Source organism: Anabrus simplex, chromosome 4 (assembly GCF_040414725.1).
Source record: "Anabrus simplex isolate iqAnaSimp1 chromosome 4, ASM4041472v1, whole genome shotgun sequence".
NCBI lineage: Eukaryota > Metazoa > Arthropoda > Insecta > Orthoptera > Tettigoniidae > Anabrus > Anabrus simplex.
This window is the reverse complement of record NC_090268.1, coordinates 16849939-16869251: the sequence shown is the minus strand read 5'-3', so window position 1 is coordinate 16869251 and position 19313 is coordinate 16849939. Positions and strand designations below refer to the sequence as shown.

The 19313-nt window shown below is 39.1% G+C and overlaps 1 protein-coding gene across 1 annotated transcript in view; it reads right to left on the bottom strand.

The window, feature by feature from the left end:
* Positions 1-9962: 9962 nt before the first annotated feature.
* The window catches only part of ppl (pumpless), a 45079-nt gene continuing 35728 nt past the window's right edge, over positions 9963-19313 (bottom strand). Inside the window, exons 4-5 of the mRNA XM_067146158.2 lie at positions 18632-18763; positions 9963-10542 (exon numbers count right to left, since the gene is read on the bottom strand). Of these exons, the coding sequence (XP_067002259.1) occupies positions 10445-10542; positions 18632-18763 (230 nt within the window). The 3' untranslated portion in view covers positions 9963-10444. The remainder of the gene's footprint in view (positions 10543-18631; positions 18764-19313) is intronic.

Sequence of the window (19313 nt, the reverse complement as noted above, 5' to 3'; positions counted from 1 at the left end):
GGTTGAGCCATGTTAATATGGCATGTTCATAAAAATGATGTTTCCCATATTGCAAAGAGCTTTTCTAGGCCATCAATGAATGTATGCCCTGCGTGTCGAAGCGGAGATCCATTCGTGTCGTACGGAATGCGTGAGCTGATGGGTTTATGTGCGACCACTGGGTCGCAATTATCCTACTGCTAATTGCCTGCGCCGTGCACGCTATCTCTGACATATGTGAGACCTTTGTGTGTGACCATGAGAGTCATACTATATGAAATGGTGTTCAACTTATTAACTGGAGCAACTGCTCAGATTGTTTGCCGATACCGGCAATGTCTGAATGTTTGGGTGTGTGCTGGTGAGTGAAAGGGGAGAAAGGATGTATCGGTCAGCTCATTTTATATTTTAATCTTGTTTCTGTCCCTCATGTTTGTTGGCGGCACGGTGATATTTATTTTGCCTTGGTTTCTATCACAGCCTTTTGCTTGCCCACGAGGCCGCCATGTTCTTTTCTTATTCAGGCTATGCATTTGCTTTTCCTTTGGTCCAGAGATGTTACTCTGTGCTATGTTATGATCTCTCGCATCATAGTTTTACCTTCTCTAGACCCCTTTTTCTTCTCCATGCTGCGTGGGAGCTTTGATCTGTGTGGTAATTGTGAGGATGTGGAAGTTAAATAGACGCGTATATAATGAATTCTATTAATCTCGCGGAAAAATGACCGAGTTGATCCGTGTGGATTGTATTCACATTACCACATTATGTAGCGAGATTGCAATTGAGATGGTGAGCCCGTCTTATGAATAGTTTAAGCTTGGTGTTTGAAAAAGCTGTGCTGCTCACGCATTAGTGCTATGACCTCAATTGGATGAGCTCTGCACATGTACGTATCCTTTACTTTTTTTAAATTGCTGGCTTCATTTTTTGTTTCCTTTTTGATTTTATTATATCAATAAACCCTCATTTAAATTTAGTTGGGCCGGGCTGAGTGGCTCAGACGGTTAAGGCGCTGGCCTTCTAACCCCAACTTGGCAGATTCGATTCTGGCTCAGCCCGGTGGTATTTGAAGGTGCTCAAATACGACAGCCCCGTGTCGGTAGATTTACTGGCACGTAAAAAGAACTCCTGCGGGACTAAATTCCGGCACCTCGGCGTCTCCGAAAACCTTAAAAAGTAGTTAGTGGGACGTAAAACAAATAACATTATTATTATTAAATTTAGTTGGGATTTTGTTGCTAGTAGTTTTGGTCTCATTCCTGTTCTACTTTTTGAAATGAGAACCGTTTCCAGTTCAGGGCTGTGTTTGGCCTTTCCTAGTCGCGGTCCACGCCTCGAATCTTCCGTCGTGTGCGTTTTGTGGTGAGGGTGGTTATCGGTAAGGGAGGGGGTGCGGCTGAAATGGTAGCAGATGCGAGGTCGACTAGGATATCTCCTCTGAAAAAGGATCGGACGAGGTAGAACTGGATATGGTGATTTATGTTGATATATTAAGTGTCCTCATTTTCCCTAGATTTACCTCGTGAAGCCAGTATGTTCTGACCTTAATCTTGAGTGTTATTTATAATTTATGTATTTTTGTGACCATTTGCATGTGTGTGTCGTGTTTGTTACCGCTGAAACCTTGCCTAGAATATGGAAAGTCAGAAAGCTTAGACATGAGTAACGAAAGCGAAGCTTTTACCGGGGAAGTCTCCAACCTTGAAAGAGAAAAGAGGGAAGATATTGCTGAAGTTAATGCATCACTCGTGTCTGGTAGTGATAGTGATAGATGCCCTGGCGGTAGGGATGCTATTGCATGTACTAATTGTGCCCTCGACGGGAACCGTGTGGAGCCCATTTCCCCAATTCTAGACCTGCTAGTGATCGTAACGCTAAATGTTAACCCTGTTTTTGATGTCGTCAGGAAATGGAAGCCAAATTTTTCTGGAGAAGGGAACAGCTCCAGTGTCATAGAATTTCTTGAACGGGTGGAAGATATCGCCGAATGTAGCTCACTACCCCTTGACTTTTTTGTTCATGTCATCCCGGGAATGCCGGAAGGTTAAAATGGTTCAGGCTGATCAAAGCTAACATTCAGTCATGGGACGATTTTGCTGCTCGTATCAAACAACGCTTTGGATTGTCCGACATGGACTACTGTTTAAAACAAGAAGTTTTCAGAAGGACTCAGGGAGTAGGGGAATTGATGATTACGCCACCGGTATTTTAACCTTGTTCAACCGTTTATGTGTCAAGGTGCCTGAATCTGAAATTTTCGACCAGTTTTATAGACATCGAGCCCCTGATTATAAACTATACATAAAAAGATCTCAGGTTAAATGTGTTGAAGATTTTATTAATTTTGGTCGTGAGTTCGAGTCCGCAGTCAGTCAGAATAAGTTGTACGTCCGCCTTCTACTGCGTCTGATTGTTCGTTTCCCGACGTTGCCTGTCGTGCGCCGGTTAAATCGGTCTCTTTTGGTGCAACCCCTTCTCCATCTCGCCCCTTTGGTAGTCCCGATCGCACGTCCAGTGTTGTATCTCCGCCTCGACACCTGTGTTTTGGGTGGGGAGTGAAGCATGTTTTTCTGAGTCCCCACTACCCCAAACCTTCTCTCGCTGAAAGATTTCACCGTAATCTGAAATCCTGTTTGAGTGCTTTCCATAGCGCTGATCAGCACAGCTGGGATGATAATTTGGAATTTTTTGTTTTAGCCTTCAACAGTGCTGTACACGAATCTCACCGCCGCACCCCAGCTGATTTGTTTCTAGGGAGAAGCCTTGCTGACCCACTCCAGTTGAAATGGGACATTGGGTACCTGTCCGAGCCATCGAGAAACATGAATACTGAGGAAAATGGAAGGAAGCCGTTGCACACTTGGTCAGAGCTCGAGACCAGGCGGCAAAAAGATTCAACCAGGGGAAGAGAAAGGTCACCCTGGAAGTTGGAGACCTGGTTGTGGTAAAAATGTTCCCTATAAGCTCGACAGCCAAACAAATCGCCGCCAAACTCTGCCATAAATGGTCCAACCCCAATAGAATAGTAAGGTTCTTAGGACCTGTAACTGTAGAATTGGAGGATCTGACGAGTAAGAGGTGATCGAAGGCTCATGTGTCTTTATTGAAACCATATTATCAACGGAGCCAGTAAAACTTTATGTATTTTCCATTATATTTTTGTAGTAGCATCTGTTTATTTTGCTTGTTGTATAATTACCAGTGTTCTTAAGTCCTTTTTCTTTCAGGGAAAATAATATAATAGAGGAAAAAAGGGGAAAGGAAAGGAATATCGATGTCATTGGTTGAAGATGAGACGAAATAAGTTGCGAATCCCTTGGAGACGTGAGGATGTTACACGTTTAATTACAAATTTCCCTTGGTAATCTAAGACAACTCATGGAAGTATTATGTGAATTGCTTGAAATGGACTGACTGATTCAGCGTGATACTGTTTATGAAAGTATAGGGCCTCAGGTTGAGGTGGACTGCGTTTTATAGTGCATTGGTATAACTGACTTTTGTAATTATGTGTTCTCTTAGTTTTAGTTAGATTTTAAGTCCTTTTGCATTTAGCAGTGCGCGCACTTTAGTCTTAAGGAATAGAACCCGCTTTAAAATGTGTCTCCTTGTCTGATCAGCAAGAAAAGACACATTTTAAAAAGGGGGTAGTGTGATGATGAGCCATGCTAATATGGCATGTTCATAAAAATGATGTTTCCCATATTGCAAAGAGCCTGTATCGGCCTCACCTCAATCGACTTAAGTGTTTCCATGATTGTACCAGGGAAGGCAGCTCCTCTGCCATGAGCACGGAAGAACATTCCTTCGGCGAGACAGTAGTTTTATCTCTTTGGAGCGATTTTTTGCATTGTTATGTGTGTGTGTGGAATATAAGCATGGACCCCACGCAGATTGGAGTGGCGTTTTCATGCCATAAACGGGTTTTCAATAGATTTAAACTTGACCCGTACTACCATCCTTCTTGTTACTATGATTATTGATATTACAGGTATGGTAATCCTTGAATTTATATTATTTGTACGGTTAAATTGTACCGTTCGCCTCTTCTAATGATGGCCGATTGATATGCGTCCTTCTGCTCTGCTGCACGAATGAGCTGCGTGCTAGTTATATTTATTGTGATTGAGTTATGATGTCAGCTGGGTCTCTGATTGATTTTATTTACGTGCACGACATTGTGAAGTTTTTCGCCATCAATGAATGTATGCCCTGCGTGTCGACGCGCAGATCCATTTGTGTCGTACGGAGTGCGCGAGCTGATGGGTTTATGTGTTACCACTGGGTCTCAATTATCCTACTGCTAATTGCCTGCGCCATGCACGTTATCTCTGGCATATGTGAGACCTTTGTGTGACCATGAGAGTCATACTATATGAGATTGTGTTCAACTTATTAACTGGAGCAACTGCTCAGATTGTTTGCCGATACCGGCAATGTCTGAATGTTTGGGTGTGTGCTGGTGAGTGAAAGGGGAGAAAGGATGACGTATCGGTCAGCTCATTTTATATTTTAATCTTGTTTCTGTGCCTCATGTTTGTTGCCAGCACGGTGATATTTATTTTGCCTTGGTTTCCATCACGGCCTTTTGCTTGCCCACGAGGCCGCCATGTTCTTTTCTTATTCAGGCTATGCATTTGCTTGTGGTACTCTTTGGGTTTAAATTTTATTCCTTTGGTCCAGATATGTTACTCTGTGCTATGTTATGATCTCTCGCATCATATTTTTACCTTCTCTAGACCCCTTTTTCTTCTCCATGCCGCGTGGGAGCTTTGATCTGTGTGGTAATTGTGAGGATGTGGAAGTTAAATAGATGCATATGTAATGAATTCTATTAATCTTGCGGAAAGAATGACCGAGTTGATCTGTGTGGATTGTATTCACATTACCACATTATGTAGCGAGATTGCAATTGAGACGGTGAGCGCCCGTCTTATGAATAATTTAAGCTTGGTGTTTGAACAAGCTGTGCTCAGGCATTAGTGTTATGACCTCAATTGGATGAGCTCTGCACATGTACATATCCTGTATTATTTTTTAATTGCTGGCTTCATTTCTTGTTTCCTTTTCTGATTTTATTATATCAATAAACCCCCATTTAAATTTAGTTGGGATTTTATTGCTAGTAGCTTTGGTCTCATTCCTGTTCTACTTTTTGTAATGAGGACCGTTTCCAGTTCAGGGCTGTGTTTGGCCTTTCCTAGTCGCGGTCCATGCCTCGAATCTTCCGTTGTGTGTGTTTTATGGTGAGGGTGGTTGTCGATAAGGGAGGGGGTGCGGCTCAAGGTACACCGAACACATTAATGCAGTTAAACATAACAGACATTCAGCCATGGGTCTACACATGCACGAATCCAATCATAAATTCTCCAACATAGACAAGGACATGGAAATTATTGAAATTATGGAAAAGGGACCCCTACTCAATATCAAAGAAATGTTTTACATATCATTAGACCAACAAGTTAATTTTAATCATAATCTGAACGAATCCACCGAAAAAACAAACATTCCTTACGAGGCCATTCATCCCCTCATCATCAAGACTTATCTAGACAGAACGGCTCGACAACAAAGGACTTCCCCCTCCCTCTCTCACACACCCTTTCCACACCTAGGAAAGGTAGATGCTGCATACAGGAAAATCAAGAAAACCTTTGGAGAAAGGAAATCTAGGTGTATGAATATTAAGAGCTCAGATGGAAAGCCACTTTTCGGGAAAGAAGACAAAGCAGAAAGATGGCAGGAACATATCCAACAGTTGTATCAAGGTAAAGATGTAGATAATTTGGTTCTGGAACACGAAGAGGCTGTTGATGTTAGTGAAATGGGAGACCCAATTTTGAGGGCAGAGTTTGGCAGAGCTGTGAGTGACCTAAATAAGAACAAGGCACCTGGAACTGATGACATTCCCTCTGAATTACTGACTGTCTTAGGAGAAACCAGCATGGCAAGGTTATCCCATTTAGTGTGTAAGATGTACGAGAGAGGAGAAGTCCCATCCGATTTCCGGCAGAATGTTGTTATACATATTCCCAAGAAAGCCGGCGCTGACAGGTGTGAAAACTACCGCACCATTAGTTTAGTATCTCATGCCTGCAAAATTTGAACACGTATTATTTACAGAAGAATGGAAAAACAAGTTGAAGCTGAGTTGGGAGATCAATTTCGCTTCAGAAGAAATGTAGGAACACGTGAAGCAATCCTGATTTTACGTCTGATCTTAGAGGATCGAATCAAGAAGGACAAGCCCACGTACATGGCATTCGTAGATCTAGAAAAGGCAATTTGCTCAGTGTAGCTGTATCTTGTGCTTCGTGAATAAATAAATACCAAGAACGAAGAATTATCTACAATCTGTATAAAAATCAGTCTGCATTGATAAGAATTGAGGGCTTTGAAAAAGAAGCAGCAATCCAGAAAGGAGTGAGGAAAGGCTGCAGTTTGTTCCCCCTCCTTTTCAATGTTTACATAGAACAGGTAGTGAAGGAAATCAAAGAGGAATTTGGAAAGGGAATCACAATCCAAGGAGAGGAAATCAAAACCTTGAGATTTGCCGACGATATTGTTATTTTATCTGAGACTGCAGAGGATCTTGAGAAGCTGCTGAATGGTATGGATGAGGTATTGAGTAAGGAGTACAAGATGAAAATAAATAAGTCCAAAACAAAGTAATGGAGTGCAGTCGAACAAAGGCAGGTGATGCAGGAAATATTAGATTACGAAATGAAGTCTTAAAGAAAGTGGGTGAATATTGTTACTTGGGTAGTAAAATAACTAATGATGGCAGAAGTATGGACGTAAGGAGCAGACTAGCACAAGGAAGGAAGAGCTTTCTTAAGAAAAGAAATTTGATCACTTCAAACATTGATATAGGAATTAGAAAGATGTTTTTGAAGACTTTCGTGTGGAGTGTGGCATTGTATGGATGTGAAACATGGACGATAACCAGCTCAGAAAGAAAGAGAATAGAAGCTTTTGAAATGTGGTGTTACAGAAGAATGCTGAAGGTGAGATGGCATGGAGAGCTGCATCAAACCAGTCTATGGACTGATGACTCAACAACAACAGATATAGATTACATTGAACATGTTAACATTGATGCTTTCACGGCACGTACTAGTAGACATGCCATGTCAAGAAAACACTGTGAAACTCTCTACATTTCACAGAGAACTTTGGTCCGCATCTGCAGAAGAAAATCTCAACTGTTCACAAGGAAGACTTCTACAATAATGAAGCATTTGAATTTAAGAATTCTTTACCGTTGGAGCTGTAGTGGTATGTTCATTAACCACCCAAGTCAGCAACATCTTTCAATTAAATTCACTATGAAAATTGAGTCAGACAGATGCCTTCCTTTCTTGGATGTTCTAGTAAGAAAGAAACCAGACGGTTCCTTAAGACATACTGCCGACCGTAAGTCTACCCATACAAATCGCTATCACTGTGCACATTCTCTCCACCATCGAGCACAAAAACAGGGCATTCTCACGACACTCACCACGAGAGCAACACGAATTTGTGAGCCATCAAATATCCAGGAGGAGATGGACGCACTCAAAGTCATGTTTAAGGGTAATGGTTAAAACGATGTACATATTCACAGAACCCTGCTTCTCAAAGGGACAACTAAGCAAAGCTCACAGAAAGAAGTGAAGGGAACTGCCTACCTGCCTTACATTTGCAATACCACAGAATGAATTGCCAAGGTCCTCTGCAAGAACAATAATAACAGTGTTTGGCACCATCACTAAAATTGCTCTCAGTTTAGGTAAAAGCAAGGACAAATTTGTCCCCACTATTACACCTTGGTGTGTACAAAATTCCCTGTACTTGCAGCAAGGTATACATTGGCCAAACATGCCAGTCAATTGGGACTTGCGTCAAGGAACACCAACCTGTCTCAACCAGCCAGACAAGTCAGCTCTAGGTGAGCACGCCCTATTGTCGGGTCATAACGTCGTGTTCCAAGATGTTCGAGGATTGTGAGATTTAACAACGTTTGGTAAAGGAGACCAAGAATTTATAATTTACAAAATTTAGGGCGGTCTGAGATATCAGTATCAGAAATCCCAGCAGAAGCTAACTCCTGTTTTTACTTCATTGAGCCACATGCTTCCATTCTTGTAGCTTTGGAGGAGTGAGAAGATCTTCGTAAGCCTGTTGTTGTCCTTTCACAGAAGGTGCCCCTAAAACTTCAGCAGCCTACGTCGCATGCTAGTGTTAGCCATTTCCAACTGCTGATTCAGTTCAGAGTTTGCTTTCAGTCGGTAGGTTCCATTCCGGAGCACTCTTGGCCCATGAATTTTCCGGAGGTTACGTCTTCCGACTTTTTTCAGGTCATCCACAGTGCCTTTCCTGTTCATCAGTAAGGTATCCGCAGCATATAAGAAATGAGGCCTGACAACAGTTTTGTAATGGCATATTTTGGCGTTCTTCGAAATGCACTCCTTGTTGTAACGGTTTTGCGACAGTTGGTATGCTGCGTTGCAAACTGTACATATCTAAAATTCTCATGTAAATAAAATATAAATTCTAACAAAATTTATAATCTCTAGCGTCAATCTTAGTAAAAGTCTGCAGATAATAATGTCGCTACAGATAGAAATTCAGTCCACATGATACCCCATTCGGCAGTAGGCTGTAATAGCATGTATAATTAAATATGATAAAGGTAAAACATAGGGATGTTCTTTTTTTAGTTACAAAAGGGAAATTTTCAAGAGCAAAATTTCAAAAATCCAAAATTGCTTACTAGAAAGCTATGGGAAAAATATGCATGGGAAGGGGAGATATGAGAGTAAGTATGGTAACAGTATTTTTTTTTTTCACACTAGAAAGGAGTTTAATAATTTCTATTCAACAGCAAACAAAGTTTGTTTTCCCTTTTACAAGAACCAGTGTACAAATGTAGTGGTGAATGGATGTACAAGAATGGCAAGAATTAAGAAAGGAGTAAGGCAGGGTTGTCGACTCTCACCATACCTTTTCAATTTGTTTATTCAAGTAGCAATATGTGTTTTAAAGGAATAAGGATAAATGGGAAAAGAATCCAGAGTATTAGATTTTGTGATGACATTTCCATAGTAGCAGACTCTGAGAAGGAATTAAATAGAATGTTGAGTGTTCTGTGTGATACATAGAAACATTACAATCAATAGTAAGAAACTCAAAAACTTTAGATGCAAGCAAAGATGGCAGGAAAGTTAATAGAAACATAAGCATAGAAAATTCCAAAATAGAAGAAGTGCACTTACTTAGGAAGCATTATCAATGAAGACAACAGATGCACCATGGAAATCAAAAGAAGAATAGCTCAAGCTAAACAGGCCTTTCAAAATAAAAGAAGTCTTTCAAAAACAAGAATGGCTTTTGTAAAATCCTTTGTCTGGAGTGTATTACGGTTGAGAGAGCTGGACTATTGGAAGAAATGTAAGAGATTCATTGGAAGCAACAGAAATGTGGATTTGGAGATAAATGACGAGGACATGCTGGACTCAAAAGAGACGAATAGAGATCTTCTAAAGGAAATCAATGAACAACGGAGACTGATGAAGGATATGGAAAGAGGAAGATAAAACTTGTGAGTCACTCTGACACGACTTCGTAGTAAACGTCTCTGAAGGAAAAATACTAGGAAAGAAAGGAAGAGGAAGACCAAGGAAGACATATTTCGAGGTTGTGAGAATATTGATGATTTCTGTCGCAGCAACAAAGATAGGTCTGATGGCGACGATGGGATAGAAAAGGGAAATAAGCGGCCCCAGCATTTGCCTGGTGTGAAAATGGGAAACTACGGAAAACCATCTTCAGGACTGCAGACAGTGGTTAGAACCCACTGCCTCCCAAATGCAAGCTGGCAGCGAACAAAGTTTTCAATGTTACTTTGCATTGAGTGTCTTTTTGTGATGGGATAAATAGTCTCTATAAATTAACATTTTAAAATAATACTTAAAAAAAAAAAAAAAAAAAGAGCAAAATCAGAAGAAATGAATTTATTTTATCCAGTCGTAGTTTATCATCACTTACTTCCTTAATCTGAGTGTTATAAAGCTACTTTACTGTCTACCATTACGTTAAAAACTGACAATCAAAATATATAAAAATATACTGTATTACCTACATTATGACCAGCATTTTCCTTACAAAATTAAATAAACAAATCTTGAACTCACATATCCTAAACAGGGAAGGAGAGATATCTAATTTTATTTAAATTAATATGAAGAATGAATAAAAAATTCTATCAAATTATCAACATAACAAAATAATATAATAAAGTTGACACCTCAAAAGCATGAGAAAATATATATTTAAATCAGCCTGTACAAAGTAAGTCAGATTTATGAACACAATGGACCACAAAAAACGTGATCCATTCCATGGTAACTAGATCTCTGAAAATGTGCAGAGAGTACACTGATTTGGTAGTACAACCACTTGCTTTCAACGACAATGAAAATCAATGAGGATCAGTCTTCAAAAACTTCTCATATTCCTTTTCATTCATTAAACCTTTGAGTTCATCAGGATTGCTAAGTTCCACCTTGAATAACCAACCTGAAAAAAAAAAAAAAAAAAAAAACATAACAGAATATTTAATACTTTCAGCATCTGAATAAATACAGAACTGTGTACATATCAAACAAAGAATCACACTAGTAGTAATGAATTTCACGTCCTTACACCTCAGAATTGGCAATGTGCAGACAGGCTGAGAGTAGTGCAAACAAAAATGCATGGTGTTAATTATCATCATCATTTCCTGGTGGGGCTGGGTATTTATGGCACTTCTCCATCTTCCTCTTTCCTTTCTTCTTCCATTCAAGTCTTTGATTGCCAAGTCAGCACATCAATATTGTTGCCGGTGGTGAGTTGATAGAATCTGTGGAATCAGTTAATACTGAAAATTTGTCATGAAACCGTCACTGAAAGATATTTTTGAAGAATTCAATTGAAGATTTGTTTTTTTGTTGCTGTAAATTTATGTACAATTTTATGTGTTTTATATCTGGTGAAAATTTGTGTATTTAAAGAATTTTCAGGACTTACAGGAAAGACTGTGAACTGTTGATATTTAATAATCTTTATGAGTGTTGGAAGACATTGATATTGGATATCTCCAGTAATATGTTTGTTGTAACACATTTTTTGTATCACCCTGTAGTTGCCACGTGGAGGCTTCGACCACGAAATTGCTGAGTTTCACAATCGAAACCTCTAGAATAAATTTCCCACATTACCATATATGGTGCTGTAATGCCATTGGCGAAAATAACATTAATTTGTATTGGTTAAACTTCGGGTCGAATCACAGGTAGCTTCCCTGATTGGCTGTTTGAGTATTTCCCAATTTCCGGCCTTTTGGCTCCTCAGCAGGAGCAAGGCTCTGTTCAGCGTCTTTTGTTTTCGTACGTCTTTACGATCGGACACACCTTGTAAGGTGATCCGCTCAGCGGCTCCAGCTATCCCAGGGTAAGCATGTTTTCTTTCAGATGTAACCCCCCCCCCCCCCGTTTTACAGATGAGAGCACATAATACAAGGTACATATAAAACAAGTAATGATTTAATAATCCAAAATAACAAAGCTGAAAGAATAACATCAGCCAATGATACAACCGGAAAAACGCTTTAAATTTCAACCACATAGCTACGCAGGATAACTAAGATGACAACTAGAGAAAGGATGTATGGGAAGCAGGCCGGGAAACCCTACAGAGGACGAGATCTTACATGACGTTGTAGGGCAAGAAATGAGAGAACATTAACCCTTTGTCTGACTTTACTCAACATATAGAATTTAAACAAGGTATAAAGAACACGAAGTAAAAGGATAACACCATCAATTTAAAAAATTAAATCGAACCACAAGCTTCCTATCAGTGTTTCTTCAGAAAAGTGAAGATTTACACAAAATTACAATTACATTTAAATAAGCGAGCATGATTTCGATGTTGAAATTTACAATGAAAATTTAAGGGGGAATATGACATAATTACAAACATCATACAAGGCAAGTTGACAAATGTTACAAGGAAAGGAAACAACTGAAATTAAATTCAGTGCAGAGGCCTATAGAGGGGCAGTCCTCTCCTAATACACATCAGTGAGGGACGCATAGCTCAACAGGTGTGCACAAAATTGACGCGGAATTACTGGAGGCAACCCGGGAAAAAAAATTCAAGTTTACATTTACACAAGAGGTTAATAAAAGGAACTGCCTCCAAAACAAAGGACATGCCTAGCTGACGAACTAAGGCATTACAAAATCAAAACGGTGAAAACCAGGGTCTAAGGTTAACTCCGAACAAATTAATTTACATTTTAATTTAACACTTGAGAAAAGAAAACGTGCTTATAGGAGGAGGAGCTAACGCAACGCGTAGCTGGTCGGCACACCTAATGCCTTCAGCAGAAACGGTGATAGCTCCCAACTGAGTGAACGTAGTGGGTCGTGGTGACAGAGCAAGATACGACCGATAATTTGGTGCAAGACCCTCAACAATGCTAGCAACCATTTGAGACTTAGAATAGTTGAGCATAAAAATCCTGGCATTAAACTTAATGTCCTGAATATATTCAGACAATGCACAGGAAGGAATAAAGAACTCAAGCACATGCGCGTGAAATTGGTCAATTGTCCACTTTTCAGAAATAGCTCTTATGATGTCTTCAGAAAGAGCTCCAGATACATGTGGATATAACACTTGGAATAAATTATCACTACTTAAAGCATATACTATACATTGATCTTTAAATTGAATCAAGAAACGCAGAAATGTAAGAATGTCTTCGATTGAATTAGCGGTAAACTTAGATACACCCTTAAATAGAGCAGTTAACGTGTGAGGTAAAGTAGCAAACATTTGAGAAACAACAGGCGTAGTAGGTACCTGCACAGGACTGGATTGATTAAGAGAAGGCATCACAGTTGTATAGAAATCTTTATTTGAACGCCCCTGGGAAAGGGTGGGTGTACTAAAAGTGAGGTTAGGACTGCAGCTAGATTGCATGGAAACCGGCACAGGTATTCACATCTGCGAAACATTTTCGCACATTTGTGATACCACCGAAGCACTTGCTACAGGTGACACTTGGACATGGGGATATCTTTGCACAATAGGAAGAGAAACAACTTGGGTCGCAACCGAAGGTTGAGATAAAGACACAGTAGAATTAACAGTTCCCATAGGAATGGTAGACTCGCCAACTTGTGTACAAGAAGCATCACTCGCATTATTCACGGGCAGAGAAGCACTCGTAAATATAACATGAGAAGATTGCCAGGGAACATTATTACAAGTTACCACATTACTAAATTGTGAAGCAGTAGATACCGAGATAGTCTCACTGTTACAAGTTTCAGATGGAGCAAACGCATCAACTACAGAACTGGAGCTAGACGACGCATTGCCTTCCAGCAAGCCTACAATTTTATCGAAAATCCCGGAAAATTTTGATAACAACAGCTCACATTCTTGTCGTTCATTTATAGATAAATTAAGAGTTAACAGGTCGCGAATCCTGTCCATGTAATGCTGGACTTGGGCTTTCACACGTGTTAACTGAGCATCAGATGGTTTAGATGAACAAAAGGACAAAAGAATAGCTTCGAATTCGGTAAATTTATCTTTAACAAGAGTCAAAGATGCACACACTTCGTCTGGGTTGGGTACGGATATTGTTTCGTCAAGCGATTGCTTCAAAAAGCTCGCGTCATCCCTAACCCTTCCTGTCGAATTCAATTTACGAATACGAAGTTCGTAAACTAATTCCTCCTTCCTCAAACGGGACGGAACAGGGACCACACGAGACATGTTAACAAGAAATTACGTTAGGAGATGATACCAGGTTATTTTAGGTTAGTTAAGGGTTACTGCTCTTGCATCTCTTTCTTCTACAACCACGCTCTGCTACCAGATGTAAACCCCCAGCCAAAAGGCCGGAAATTGGGAAATACTCAAACAGCCAATCAGGGAAGCTACCTATGATTCGACCCGAAGTTTCACCAATACAAATTAATGTTATTTTTGCCAATGGCATTACAGCACCATATATGGTAATGTGGGAAATTTATTCTAGAGGTTTTGATTGCGAAACTCAGCGATTTCGTGATCGAAGCCTCCACGTTGCAACTACAGGGTGATACAAAAAATGTGTTACAACAAACATATTACTGGAGATCTCCGATATCAATGTCTACCAACACTCATAAAGATTATTGAATATCAACAGTTCACAGTCTTTCCTGCAAGTCCTGAAAATTCTTTAAATACACAGTTCAGTCTTTCCTGTAAGTCCTGAAAATTCTTTTAATACACAAATTTTCACCAGAAATAAAACACACAAAATTGTACATAAATTTACAGCAAAAAAAAAAAAAAAAAAAAAAAAAAAAAAAAAAAAAAAAAAAAAAAAAACAAATCTTCAATTGAATTCTTCAAAAATGTCTTTCAATGACTGTTTCATGACAAATTTTCAGTATTAACTGATTCCACTGATTCTATCAACTCACCACCGGCGACAAATATATCTGTATCGCTTACAGAAAAATGTTCCAATTTGTAACTCTTAACATGCTGTTTGATCATCATTTCGCATCTACCCAACGCTACCAGACAAGAAATCGCTACCGTACTAAAAAAGAGAACTACTACTCAACACCTACAGTATGTCAAGAATAACCAACTATGATCAAAGGTCAATGTAAAGTGAATGAACGCATATGCTTGAAAGAGAATTAAGCTGTTTGCACTGCTCTTTAGTCGTTGAAAGATATTCCACACATTGAAAGATTTAAGACGCTGTAATAATTCTTCCCCCTGAAATTAACATATACCTTATTGTTAAGAAAAATGCATCATTGTTAAAGAGAAATATGTTTATTTCACATATAACCAAGAATTTAACATCTACTAGCTGATGTACCCGTGCTTCGCTACGGGATTCTCAGAAAGACTGACTTTGTGATTTTCCTAACTACAGTTAACTTAGGCCATTACAAAAATGTCAGTAGGAATGTAGGGATTAAAAGCAATGTTATCATATAAAATACTCGCTCAAATGAAAAACCGCACATTTTTTCACTTTTAACGAACAGTACTACGACGCCGATCTAACAGTCCAAAGTTCCAGCGTTGGAATGATCAGGCAGCAGATAGCCGTGAACACTCCTCTGCCATTGTTCTGTTAAGAAGAAAGTCATCTAACTCCCCAGCTACTTCCCGCCAATATTCAGGCAGGCTGTTATACTCGGTAAGACCTGGCGACTTGGCCGCACGGTTAGGGGCACGAAGCTGTGAGTTCGCATCCAGGAGGTAGTGGGTTCGAAAACCACTGTCGACAGCCCTGAAGACGGTTTTCCATGGTCTCCCATTTCACACTAGGCAAACGCTGGGGCTGTACCATAATTAACGCCAGGGCCGCTTCCTTTCCACCCCTAGCCCTTTCCTATCCCAACATCACCATAAGACATATCTGTATCGGTGCGACATAAAGCAAATTTTAAAAAATACTCGGTATACAGCAGTAATTCCATCTATCGGACATGAATGAAAACAGAAGACACAATTGTAGGTCTTCACATTTAGTTTTCTTTCGACTCTATGATATTAGAACATCTTACGAAATTATTTACAGCGTAGACTGTAGTTTCTTATTCCATGACTTCACATAACGATTTTCATTAAATTCTGTTTACCCGTTTTCTCGTGACTTGGCACTGGTATGGACTTAGCAACAAAAATCCAAATTCATGAACATCTATGTTATCATAGCCGGTAAAGTAAAAATGTATAAGACATAAATGATCGGAAATTTAATACTATATAACTTTAGTATTGTAGTATTTGTCGATAAGACCACTAATAATACAAATATTTGAGAATTAAATTTTAGGCCTTCTCCTAAAATACCATTCCACTCAGTGTGAATAAAATTATTTATAGCCTAGATTGTAGCAACTTATTTCCCAACGTTGTATGCCGATTTTCATTAAGGTACGACCACTAATAATAAAAAATTTGAGAAATTAAATTTAGACCTTCCCCTAAACTACAATTTCTTTCAGCATGAATAAGATTATTTATGGCTTAGATTGTAGCGATTTATTTCCCGACTTTGCATACGATTTTCATTAAGATAGGACCACCAATAACATAAATATTTGAGAATTGAATGTTAGGCCTTCCTCTAAACTACCACTTCTCTCAGCGTGAATAAAATTATTTATGGCCTAGATTGCAGCGACTTATTCCCGGACACTACATACCGATTTTCATTCAATTCTCTTCAGCCATTTTCTCGTGATGCATGTACATACATACATACATACATACATACATTACAGAAAATTAAAAAGTACATTGCTACTACGGACACGACCGATACAAAAACACCATCCTTTTTAAATTCTGAGCTATGTACAGACAAAACTCTTATTTTATATATATATATTTCACACAAATTGTATAATTTTGTATCTTGGACCAATTTCGCATTTTATCGCTAATTTAAAATCGCTGAAAAACACTCATAGAGGTCATATAAGATGAAGGCGCATACACTGACTAAGTTTCAATATATTTCGCATTTACTGCAAATGCTAAAAAGCACGAACTCTATGTATAACCACAGAAGCATCATCATCATCATCATCATCATCACCAATGTCCCACTGCAGTCACCCGGGTGTGGTTAACAAGCCTCCTCCACTTCTTTCTGTCCTTCCCCTTTTCCTGCTCCATTACTTCTGCCGCATCCAATCCAGCTTCTCTAGTGTCCTTCCAAATCAGATCCATCCACCTTCTTCTCAGTCTTCCAACTGGTATCTTTCCGTTAACTTCTCTTTCCAAGTCCCTTCTTGCTATACGTTCCTTTCCCATTCTTTTTACTTGTCCGAACCCTCTCAGTCCTGCTTTCTGTATGTTCTGTACTAACTGTTCTACATTTACCTCTTCTCTGATTTTAATATTTTGCATTCTAACTGTTCTACATTTAGCTCTTCTCTGATTTTAATATTTTGAATTCTATCTCTTCTTGTCTTTTTAACCGATGTTCTTAATAATTTCATTTTATAACTGGGCTAAATATTAACACATTGTGGACCGGGTGCTCATCACACTGCTCAACCCCTGTACCCGGCCATTTTCTGTGTAACTTACTGCTACAGCGCACGCACATAAAACTAATTAGTCTAACTTCACTAACCTTCTAATTATTATGGTGAAATTTACTCGAGACCTTTTGTAAGAGTCCTAATAATGTTTCCCAGTGTGGTAAGTTGTGTAGCAATGACCTCCGTGAAGGGGCAATCAGCAGGACCGAGAGGGTTCGGACAAGTAAAAAGAATGGGAAAGGAACATGTAGCAAGAAGGAACTTGGAAAGAGAAGTTAAGGGAAAGAGACCAGTTGGGGATCAGTTGACCAGTGGTCTTTCCAACAGGAGTTTTTTTACCTATCCTATCAGTATAAACAAAGCAAACAATTTTCGCAATACACAACTAGTTATATCAGGCCACTTCAACCCCTTCGGGGACATTTTGTGTAATGAAGTAGTTTGCTGGATACAAGTTCGTCTGCACGGCAAAATGTTCAAAGAAATCATCACCAAAAAATAAGCCCTACAAATTCGTCAATATTTTGAAGTTCATCAAGTCTTACCGTTATGCCAGGAACTCTCCTGGGAAATCCTTTAAAGTCAGTGAACTATTATTTTCTAGCCATTTATCAGAAGAAACACACACACACACACACTCTCTCTCTCTCTCTCTCTCTCTCTCTCTATATATATATATATATATATATATCAGCCTCATTCTTGACCACCAATACTTCACAATGTTTTGGAGGGTCACATCATTATTATCAACTGAGACATTTTTGTCAGAATAGCTAACAACTTGGAAGTCTCGATCGTCAACATCACTGGGGCAATCTGAATACTTATCCGCATATAATTAATTAAAAATCTTGTCTGCATCTACGCTCTTGTTCAGTCTGGGAAGTACCATTTTACCCGCCACATAGCTCCTTGAACGATGTGAGGTCGGAAAGCAAATGAATCATAAAACAGAAGAACGTAAAGCAAAGCTAGCATGGCATAAACAAAAGCTTCAACACAGATTCTAGTAACCTTGACCACCAGATAGTTTTCGAGGTTTCAACATATGTCACCGAACGTACAAGTCTCGTGAAGACAAGTTAACTCGTCTCCCGTCCACAATGCTCGGCCAGCAAAACACAAGTAAACTCGTCTCCCATCCACAATGTGTTAATGGACACAGTTTGGTGGCTAAAAATTTAGTGTATAACTGAGAAAAAAAAAAAAACCCATAGAAGTGAACAACGTGTAAACGAGGTTCAACTGTATTTTTCATGGCAAGCTTTTGAATGGTCTATAAGGTTACAATTAAATAAAACTAAGCAGGATTCCAATGTGAACCCACCTGATCTTTAGTCAGGAATTTTGCACCTAGAGCAAGCAAGACTAATGCAAAAGATGTCACTCAAACTAGATTTCAACTTATACAGCTTGTGAAATAAATGCAGCACCACTAATGTTGGTATAAAAGATAAATTTCATGTAAGACATTCCTGTAAAAACAAAAATATGCTGACAGGGATTACGGTTCTGAAACTTATGTTTACCTTTTTCATAGCAAGATGTGTTGATGAGAGCAGGAGTTTCTTCAACAGAAGAATTTTTCTCCACCACCTTCCCAGAGACTGGAGAGTACAGTTCACTAGCTGCCTTCACACTCTCCAGCGCACCACATTCATCTACAAAATAAATAAATAGATAAACAAACTAATAAATCAATAAATAAATAAATATAGACTGCATTTTGTCAGAAGAAATATATATCAGAATATTTAGTGCACACTGATGGTTTCATAAATTAAAAGTGTATTTCTATTTGTGAACAATACAAAAGGTACCAGAGATTTGTTTAGATGCGTGTGGCTAATAACTTTTGAACAGGCTGCACCAATTTCAAACAGTAGTACAGTGAGTTTCTCTCATTGGTTGGCCTATCTGCCTCCATTGACTCATCACTCCCCATAACACAGCACAGCAATAGCACGGGAATGCCCGCACTTCGCAGTTCAGGTATTTGCTTAGAACTTGTATTCAGTCGCTCAAACTGTTCTCGAGTTGTGAAGTGTTACTTCGGGGTATAATTCTCATAATGCCTCCACATGTGTACACGGTAGAGGAAAGGGTATTTATGTACGATAATTATGTGAATTATTATCATTACAAGATATTAGAATCATTCCGTATTGATGGTTTTCACTTTACAAAGTAAAAAATTTAAATGTATCCTCC